Below are 10145 nucleotides of genomic sequence, written 5' to 3'. Positions count from 1 at the left end.
CAGAGACAGGGCAGGATGGAGCGGAGACGCATCACCTCGGCACGCCGCTCCTACGCCTCCTCCGAGACCGTGGTCAGGGGCTTGGGTCCCAGCCGCCACCTGGGTACCATGCCACGCTTCTCACTGTCTCGAATGCCTCCTCTACTCCCTGCCAGAGTGGACTTCTCCCTGGCCGGGGCACTCAATGCTGGCTTCAAGGAGACTCGGGCCAGTGAGCGCGCCGAGATGATGGAGCTCAATGACCGCTTTGCTAGCTACATCGAGAAGGTCCGCTTCCTGGAACAGCAAAACAAAGCGCTGGCAGCTGAGTTGAACCAGCTTCGAGCCAAGGAGCCCACCAAGCTGGCTGACGTCTACCAGGCAGAGCTGAGGGAGCTGCGGCTGCGGCTGGACCAGCTTACTGCTAACAGTGCCCGGCTGGAGGTGGAGAGGGACAACCTAGCACAGGACCTCGGCACCCTGAGGCAGAAGTGAGAAGGGGGACAGGGAAAATGGCTAGTGAGCAGTGAGACTGAACGGAGAGGGGTGCCTGTGAGGAAGAGTGCTTCCATGCCCTAATATGATGGGACTAGCCAGGGAGAGACCAAAACTTCCGGGATCAGATTCCCAGAGGTCTGCTGCCAGGGAGCTGGTCACTTTGGCCACCTCCACACTGGGGAGGGCTGTGTGGGTTACAGGGCACCAGCCAGCAGATGCTTTGCTGTTCCGTTCGCTCGGCCCTGTGAATGGCCAGAGAGCTTTACATCTACGAGGAGATTCTGGTCTCCAAAGCATAGGAAATCCAAGAAAGAGTGGGCGGACCTGGGTGCAGGGCCCAGATGACTGTCTGTCCCCTGCTTTTGACCCTACCCAGGTCATTTTGGTTGGCACAGCTTCAAAGTAGAGGTCGTAATACAATGTGTCCTAAAAGAGAGTGCCCAGGGGAGTGGTGGGCATTCTTGTGTCCCTCTGCTGCAAGAGGTACCCTGGTGTCTGCGACAGTGAGCACAGGGTGGTGGATGCACCTGTGCGAGCAAGAGCAGGTGCACCAAGCCTGATAAGGCGCCTCAGTAATGAGTTAAGGGGGAAGCCCTTATCTGCTCACTCTCTTAGCCAAGGCCTCTCTCTGTCTAGAAACCCTCTGTCGCTTACATCTCCTGCCACTCTACTCTAAGGGTCCTGCGGCAGCGTTTCACGACAGTCCTCCAGCCAGAGAGGTTGGGACAGGGATCCAGGAGTCCTCAGGAAAGCTTAAAGCCCATACTGTGTCCCCTTTGTTAGGCTCCAAGATGAAACCAACCTGAGGCTGGAGGCAGAAAACAACCTGGCTGCCTATAGACAGGTCAGAGAGATAGGAGGGATGGGCGTGGGGTTGGGGGGCAGGTGAGGGGCAGGTGGGGGGGCAGGTGGGGGGCAGGTGGGGGGCAGGTGGGGGGTAGGTGGGGGGCAGGTGGGGGGGGTAGGTGGGGGGCAGGTGGGGGGGCAGGTGGGGGGCAGGTGGGGGGTAGGTGGGGGGGGTAGGTGGGGGGCAGGTGGGGGGTAGGTGGGGGGCAGGTGGGGGGGTAGGTGGGGGGGCAGGTGGGAGGGCAGGTGGGGGGTAGGTGGGGGGGCAGGTGGGGGGCAGGTGGGGGGGTAGGTGGGGGGCAGGTGGGGGGGCAGGTGGGGGGTAGGTGGGGGGGCAGGTGGGGGTAGGTGGGGGGCAGGGAGGTGGATGGCAGCCCACCCTAACATAGCCCCTGAACTTAGCCCCCTACAGCAACTGCCTGCTTCCCAGATCCCCACAAGGAGGGGGAAGACAAAGCTTGAGGTTGTGGTGGGGAGGACTCTGGGGTCAAAGAGGCCCTCTCCTTATTCCAGGAGGCAGATGAAGCTACCATAGCCCGTGTGGATCTGGAGAGGAAGGTGGAGTCGCTGGAGGAGGAGATCCGGTTCCTGAGGAAGGTCCATGAGGAGGTGAGGTCGGGTAGAAGGAAGGAGACCAACAAGAAACTGCAAGTGAGAGACAGATAGAGACTTAGAGATGACAGAGAAACCAACTGTCAGGAAGAAAAAAAATGAGAGAGAAAGAGTGAAGACAGAGAGACTAGAGGGAGCTGTTTCCAGTATTTACTATCCCTGGAAAATGCACACGGACCCTCCCCCGCCACCATGTTTGCAGAAGCACAGAGCAGGTCTTTGGTTTCTCCTTCGCGCACGTCAGCTCTGTGAGCCCTTCTCACCACCACCTCTCACAGCGGGGAGGACACTGAAACCCCGAGAAAGTTAAAACCCCAAAGGCTCACGGCCACTCTGGTCTCACCCTCTCTCCCACCCATCTCCGTTAAGATGTGAGACGTTCACGAAAACCCCACTGAGGACATGTCAGGGTGGTACCCGTCTCAGCCTTGGGAGGTAGAGGCAGGAGGCGCAAAGTGTTCAAGGCCAATTTCAGCTACACAGAAAACTTGGGACCAGCCCGGTCTACAGGAGACCCTGTTTGAAACACACACACACACAGACACACACACACACACACACACACACACACACACACACACATACACACACGCACACACGCACACTCCTTTGTTCTCTGACCTCAGAGCCTGTATGCAAGACATATTCATGCCTGGTTCCTAACTACTGAGTCTTGGGAGAAAGATATCCTTAAACTTTCATTCCATGCCCTTTAGGGATTTTAATTGTACTTTTTTTTTTTTTTTTTTTGAGACAGGGTTTCTCTGTGTAGCCTTGACCATCCTGGACTCGCTTTGTAGACCAGGCTGGCCTCGAACTCACAGCGATCTGCCTGCCTCTGTCTCCCAAGTGCTGGGATTAAAGGCGTGCGCCACCACCGCCTGGAATTAATATACTCTTTGACGGGGTCTCACTGTATAGCTTTGGCTGGCATGGAGCTTGCTATATAGACCAGGCTGGCCTCAAAACCATAGAGGTCTGCCTGCTCCAGGCTCCCACATGCTGGGATTAAAGGTGTGTGCCGAGCCTGAGCATATATATGCCCACTAGGCTAGTCCCACGTTCTTCCTTCAGTCAGGGCTGCCCCATTTGCCCGAGCCAATACCATATCTGGCCGACAGAGGTGCGATGCTGGGAGAGCCCCAGCTGTAGCCTGAGACTTGAGCCTCAATACCTCTTCTTTTACCCTTATTAGGAAGTTCGAGAACTCCGGGAGCAGCTAGCCCAACAGCAGGTCCACGTGGAGATGGATGTGGCCAAGCCAGATCTCACAGCTGCCCTGAGGGAGATTCGCACTCAGTACGAGGCAGTGGCCACCAGTAACATGCAAGAGGCCGAAGAGTGGTATCGGTCCAAGGTACATGCTGGGCAGCCTGCCTCTCCTCTTCCAGGTAGCCCTTCCTGCTCCACGCCAGCGAATAAGGGGAGGAAGCTTGAAGAATAACCTAGGCGACCAGTCTTGCCCAGAGAGATGGAGGATTTGTCCAGAACCCGCTCAAGCATCACTACTTTCCAAACTACTCATTGTTATTGCTACTATTACTTTTATTTTTTGCTATTACTTTTTTTTTTTTTTTAAGATTTATTTATCTGGGGGTTGGAGAGATGGCTCAGTGGTTAAGGACACTGGCTGCTCTTCCAGAGGACCCGGGTTCAGTTCCCAGCAGCCACATGGCAGCTCACAACTGGCTGTAATTCCAAAATCTGACGCCCTCACACAGATACATGCAGGCAAAGCATCAATGCACATTTTTTAAAAATTACTTAATTGTTATTATGTACACCTGCAGGCCAGAAGAGGGCATCAGATCACATTACAGATGGTTGTGAACCACCATGTAGTGGCTGGGAATTGAACTCAGAACCTTTGGGAAGAGCAGGCAGCGCTCTTAACCACTGAGCCATCTCTCCAGCCCGCTGCTATTGCTTTTAATCAGCAAGGCTACAAGGTTAACTAGCTTACCCAACGCCACACAGCGCCTAAGGGATCATGGGATACGTTTTCCATCCTAACCCGTCTCATTAGAGAGCCTGCCTTTCTGATGCCTCTGCCAGTCTATGCTCTGTGTTACCGTCTACTGTGTGCCAGGTACACACAGTATCCTCGAAGATACAGAGGAACATTTGGTCAAGGCAATGTCAGAGTTTATGCAGACAGTAGGAAACAGGGAAGATGGGGGATTGCATTAGGCAGCCAGAGGGAACTCAAAAGAAGGGAAGGAAAGGGCGTCTCTGGTGGAGAACAGGCTCTGTGAGGAGGCCTGAGACAGAGAAGCCCAAACAAAGAGACCAGAGATGGTGCTGACCCAGGGCACCAAGCCCAGTGTGAGCTGCCGAAGCCAGTGACAGTCTGGGCAGGATAAAGGCCTGTTCTTGGGTTCTTGGGTTCCAGTGGCTGCTCCTGGGAGAGCCCTGAGGTCGACCCCACTTGGCTGATTTTCCAGAGGTCGTGCCCCAGGCCCAGGCAGCTGCCTGGTGTCGCTGGGAGGCTCCAGCCCACTCCCCTCAACATCAGGCCCTCTCTCGGTTTAGTTTGCGGACCTTACAGACGCTGCTTCCCGCAACGCAGAGCTGCTCCGCCAGGCCAAGCACGAGGCTAACGACTATCGCCGCCAACTGCAGGCTTTGACCTGCGACCTGGAGTCCTTGCGCGGCACGGTGAGCTAGCTTGGGGCAGCCAGAGAAGTTGCTGGCAGGGGACCGGGGTGGAAGGCAGGAGGAGGTGGGGACCGGGCGGGGCGGGGTGGGATGGGCGAAGGGATCTGAAAAGTTGGAGGCGAGGTACGGGGATCGAGTCGGGACCTCGAAGCCTCTAGGAATCTTCGTACCAAGCGATCAGTCGGCTCCATCCCGCAGAACGAGTCCCTGGAGAGGCAAATGCGAGAACAGGACGAGCGCCACGCGCGGGAGTCGGCGAGTTACCAGGAGGCCTTCTCTCGGCTGGAGGAGGAGAGCCAAAGCCTCAAGGAGGAGATGGCCCGCCACCTGCAGGAGTACCAGGATCTACTCAACGTTAAGCTAGCCCTGGACATCGAGATCGCCACCTACAGGAAATTGCTGGAGGGCGAGGAAAACCGGTGAGCTTCCTCAGCCCTTAAGGGACTGGCCTGCTGCCTCCCCCTGGAGACCTAATGTTCCTTTCAGTACTCAGGGGTGAGTTAGCCTCGCATCCCTTCCCGCCCGCAGTGTTCGGGCCTGCGCACCACCGTAGGTATTCAAGAAACATCCGAAGAGTAAATAGATGGATCCAACCTGAGTTATTCCCCAGACTAAGTGGCTCACCCCCAAGCCTGGCCAGCAAAGGTGGCATTTCACATGTTCTGCCTCCTTGGAGCTATTGTGACCATTCCTTACCCCTCCCCCCTTTATTCCTACTTGTCTCTAAAATTCTCCATTCTCTTTCCTGGAGGCATTCTGTGGGAGCCGATAACACACAAGCTCCCTGCTCCTGGAGAGTGTTGATTGCTGGGTTGAAAAGTTAGGTGGTGAGGGCTGGAGAGATCACGCAGTAGTTAGGGGTTTGGTTACCAAATCCATATTATGACTTGCAATGTTCCAGGGGATCCAACACCCTCGTCTAAACACACACACACACACACACACACACACACACACACACACACATCCCAGTCATGCTGATGCATAGCTTTAAATCCTAGCACTTGAGAGGAAGAGGCAGGCAGATCAATATGAGTTTGAGGCTAGCCTAGTCTATATGTTGAATTCTAGGCCAGCCAAGACTGCATAGAGAGGCCTTATCTGAAAGAGTTGAGGGGAGGAGAGGAGAGGAGAGGAGAAGAGAGGAGAGAGAGAGAGAAGAAGAAGAAGAAGAAGAAGAAGAAGAAGAAGAAGAAGAAGAAGAAGAAGAAGGAAGAAGAGGAGGAGGAGGAGGAAGAGGAAAAGGAGGAGAGGAGGGAGGGGAAGGAGGGAGGGAGACACACAGAGAGGGAGAGAGAGAGAGAGGAGTGTGTCAGGCTGGCCTGGCACAAGGCGTTGGGATCTTCACGCTGGCCCTGGTGGTGTCCTAGGGTGGCCTCATCATCCCTACCCATCCTATGTCTTTCAGCATCACCATTCCTGTACAGACTTTCTCCAACCTGCAGATCCGAGGTCAGTATAGTGGGGCATTGTGGGAAAAGATACTGAGTTCTCACCTCCTCCCCCAGGCCTGTGGATGGCTCTTGGGGACTGGGAGCAAAGGGATCCAAGTTCTCCTTGGAGCCTTCATGACCCTCCACAGAGATCCTAGACAGAACACAACGTCCTCAGCTTGTAGCTGTCCCTGTCTTGTGCTGTGTCCCCATGCCTAGTTGTACTCCTGTAGAACCTGCTGTGGTCTCAACTGATGCTAGGTCTGCAAGCCATGAACAAGCTCTGTCCTTCTGAGTGTTTTATGTTGGTTCTTTGTTTTTGTTTTTGTTTTTTTAACTGCTTGTCACTACAGGGGGCAAAATCACCAAAGAAGGGGAAAGCCACAAAGTCACAAGACATCTCAAAAGGCTCACAATACGAGTTATACCAATTCAGGCTCATCAGATTGTAAATGGAGGCCCGCCACCTCTCGGTTAGATAGATGCCTTCAGTCTGCACTTTCCCCAGCTTGACAGGGACTGAGACTCAGCAAGCCTATTTCCCCGGTCCTCTTGCCCTCTTTCCTCCCAGGCCTCCTCTAAAGGACTGGGACCATGTCCTTTTTCCAGATGCTTCAGTGCCCGGCCCAGGTCCTGGCTGTGTGTAATTAGGCTATACTAACAGGGCTAGCCTATGTTAATGGTTAGGTTATACCAACAGGGATGGCCTATGTTAAAGGTTAGGTTATACTAACAGGGCTAGCCTATGCTAATGGTTAGGTTATACTAACAGAGCTAGCCTATGTTAAAGGTTAGGTTATACTAACAGAGCTAGCCTATGTTAATGGTTAGGTTATACCAACAGGGATAGCTTATGTTAAAGGTTAGGTTATACTAACAGGGCTAGCCTATGCTAATGGTTAGGTTATACTAACAGAGCTAGCCTATGTTAAAGGTTAGGCTATACTAACAGGGCTAGCCTATGTTAATGGTTAGGTTATACCAACAGGGCTAGCCTATGTTAAAGGTTAGGTTATACGAACAGGGCTAGCCTATGTTAATGGCACATCCCTGAGGCCTCTGTGCAAACACCAGCCTCTGCCTCACCTCTTTCAGTCACTAGGCGGTCCCCTTGGGTCTTGCAGTGCCTGTGGGCTGGCTCTGTGTTTGATTCATGTGTCCCCAAAGCTCTGTTGCTTCCCTCAGTCCTGCTTCAGCCCAGAGGACGGGTTCCCTGTGGACTGCTGTTCTTGCAGAGAATAAAGCTTTATGGTCCCTGCTGTTCATTTTACATGTTAGCGAGTGTGACACGTTACATTTTTCTCTCTAAGGGGGTTGGGGAGCCAAATTACTATTTACTGGTATGTGGTCCTTAGATGATTCTTAGATCCAGGGGGAAATTTCTGCTTAGGAATATTGGCCATGCATATTTCAAGGCATCACTCAGCCTTAGAAAGTTAATCACTGCTGACCCGGGAGACGTAATAGTGCTAAATGCTAGACAGTCAAGGGTCACTAGAGTTCAGACAAGTGACAGAGAAAAGCAGGAACGGGGAAGGGTCCCACATGTGTTAATCACTAACCTGTGTCACATGTTCTCACACGTTAGTTGCCACCTCACCGTGCCGTAGGTAAGTAGGTACCGTGATCCCATTTTGTAAGAGGAGAAACTGAGGCATCTTCCTTGGTGAGACCCTTTGTTGTTAGGAAGCCAGGTGCCAGAACAAAAGGCCGAGTAGGCTATGAGACGGCAGCAGGATGTGCCCTGCTCTGGGTGGTCTCCAGCAACTTTGGAGAGCCAAGGCTTTCCCTGCCTAGCTAGCTAGCCCTGTACCCGTGACTCCAAGAATAAGATGTGGGGAGTTGGGTACAAGGCAGGATGGGAGCCCAAGAGCCCACGGAGGCCTCCTCTCCTCGCACCCGCAGAAACCAGCCTGGACACCAAGTCCGTGTCAGAGGGCCACCTCAAGAGGAACATCGTGGTAAAGACGGTGGAGATGCGGGATGGTGAGGTGAGGAAAGGGTTCTGGTTGCCCCGCCCCTAGACTGGAGGAAGCCTGGGACATGCTCACGGAAGGTCCTTATTAACTAGCTCTCAACGGAGCTCTGGAAGAAGGGACCGACCTTGAATGTATTTCTCCTTCCTCAGCCCTTTCCCAGGCGGTGTGCTAAGGCCACCTGATGGCCCAGCTCTGACTGCGACAGTTAGGGAAAGAGAAGGCTTTCAGTTTGTACTCAAGGGCACTTTCCAGAGAGCAATTGGAAGAGAAAGTAGATATAGCGTGGCTTTCTCCACATGTTGGGGTGGCGGCAGCAACGACAGCTGGCTACTCATGCCGTAGTGTCAGGCATGGCGTTATATGCTTTACAAGTGGCGTCTCGCACCCCGGTTTGGCCACAGAATGATGTAATGACAGTGACAGTCAAGGAAGACAGCCCCTAACTGTGCACTGTGCACCTTCCCTGTCCCCTGCAGGTCATTAAGGAGTCCAAGCAGGAGCACAAGGATGTGATGTGAGGCGTGGCCACCTGGTGGCCCCTGCCATACAGTGTGAGGGCCCGAAGCGCCTCCTCGGATAGTCCTGTCCCCCATGCCCAATTCCCATCTCTATTGCCACTCTCCTTTCTTCTGCTTTTGTGACTGTCTGCTGCCCCGAGCCTCCATTAGTACTCAGCTTGACAGATGTCACATACTGCCCCCCCCCATCTCCAATTAACAGGATACTCACCCCAAAGGGACAGCCAGGAGGGGAGGGCCCAGCAGCTGGGTTAGAATTGGAAGGGAAGAGGAAAGATGGGCAGGTCAGGGAGACTTAACAAATCGTTTCCTTCATCCTTGTTGTTATGGAAACTGTTGCCAGAGCTGGAGGTCTCTGGGAACGTGGACTTTGAGTTTCCCCAGGCTGCCGGAGGAAGACACAAAGTCAGACAGAAAGGGAAAGTCCCCAAGGCAAAGTAGCTCTAGCCAGACTTATCCATCCAAAACAGCTCTGACTGATCTAGGAGTGGGTGGGGCTGACCCGCTACCTGGGATAGCCACTAAGGCAGTCCTGAAGGGCCGTCCGGAGTGTCTCAGCCCTGCAGGTCGACAGCGAGTGAGCACGTGGAAACTTGGTTCTCAGCACTTGGGGAGAATCTATAGCATAAGTGGAGAGGGAAGTGGTACTGAGAGGGAATTAGAGGTGGGCCACCTGGCCTCTAAGAGCGGATGTAGTGAGGCCAAGCCCAGGAAGGCTCCCCTACTCAGGCTGCAGGGGTGCCCGGAGTGGAGCCAGTGGAGTTGGAAGTTGTAGGCAAGCGGTGACACTTGGCTCTGAATCCTCGGAACCAGGGAGATGACTCGTTGGCTTGAAGGTGCCGAAACAGAAGGGACATCTGTGTCTCAGTTATGAAGGTCTATCCCTGGCCGCAGGATCCCCAACCCGCTCAGTCTTGTCCTCCCGTCCCTGCTGCCTCTCTCCCCTGATGAAACCACAACCATCCGTCTGAGGCTCTCCGGCCCCCAAGGACTAGCTCTTCTCCAAGCCAAGGGCCTGTGCCCTTTCTTATGCATAGACATAATACTACCTATTAGTTTTGACATCGTCCCATTTGACAATTGGGGAAACTAAGGCATGCGCCAAGTACATTGGTATGTATTTGGAGCCTGGAGGGAAGTGCCTTCTCCTCAGAGCACCCTCTCTGAAGCAGGTGGTGGGGAACTGTGCCCAGAGATGGGGCTGAAAGTGCCCACTCGGGTGTCTTTTCCTCCCTTCAAAGGTCAAGAGAGGGAAAGCAGGTCCCCTCCATCTTCCCAGGATATTGTACCCTCTCTTCCCACTCCCTGTCACCTCTGCGAACCTTCAGAGCAGTGTTGTCGCCTTTACTCACTGGGCAGAAATAAAGACACGTGCCATAGCCTCCCACAGAGTGGCTCTGATTTGTTCAGAAGATGGGGTGAGGACCAGGACAAGACCCAACTTGCTCATTGTCACAGGACCTTTTTGAGATCCTAGACCTCCATAGCTGCCTGTCAACCGCCACCTCCTACAGAGCCCTGGTGCCCTCCCCTCACCCCCAGTGCCCCACCCAGCCTGGGGGCCGTCGTCATTCAGAGCCGTCTTGGGTTTGATCTCCTGTCCCTGGTCCCTGCCTTTACTT

At 54.1% G+C, this 10145-nt stretch overlaps 1 protein-coding gene across 2 annotated transcripts; it reads left to right on the top strand.

Moving 5' to 3' along the window:
* GFAP (glial fibrillary acidic protein) lies at window positions 1-9910 on the top strand. 2 transcript variants are annotated; one of them, XM_084748093.1, is made up of 10 exons: window positions 1-470; window positions 1261-1321; window positions 1837-1932; window positions 3131-3292; window positions 4468-4593; window positions 4792-5012; window positions 6002-6045; window positions 6380-6499; window positions 7932-8017; window positions 8482-9910. In XM_084748093.1, exons 1-10 carry the CDS (start codon window positions 16-18, stop codon window positions 8521-8523), a joined length of 1413 nt encoding a protein of 470 aa, XP_084604219.1. In that variant the 5' UTR covers window positions 1-15; the 3' UTR covers window positions 8524-9910. The 2 variants fall into 2 exon arrangements, with proteins under 2 accessions (XP_084604219.1, XP_084604218.1); XM_084748092.1 differs by lacking the exon at window positions 6380-6499.
* Window positions 9911-10145: the final 235 nt, after the last annotated feature.

The sequence above is a fragment of the Acomys minous genome (assembly GCF_964271855.1).
Source record: "Acomys minous genome assembly, chromosome: 12".
Lineage (NCBI taxonomy): Eukaryota > Metazoa > Chordata > Mammalia > Rodentia > Muridae > Acomys > Acomys minous.
The sequence above is the reverse complement of the archived record's forward strand: the minus strand, read 5'-3'. Positions and strand labels throughout refer to the sequence as shown.

Excerpts from the sequence above, each read along its gene's own strand:
- GFAP (XM_084748093.1), top strand. The coding sequence starts at position 16 with ATGGAGCGGAGACGCATCACCTCGGCACGCCGCTCCTACGCCTCCTCC. Across the intron at positions 1,933-3,130 it reads TGAGGAAGGTCCATGAGGAG|GAAGTTCGAGAACTCCGGGA; the intron begins GTGAGGTCGGGT and ends TACCCTTATTAG. Across the intron at positions 5,013-6,001 it reads CTGGAGGGCGAGGAAAACCG|CATCACCATTCCTGTACAGA; the intron begins GTGAGCTTCCTC and ends TATGTCTTTCAG.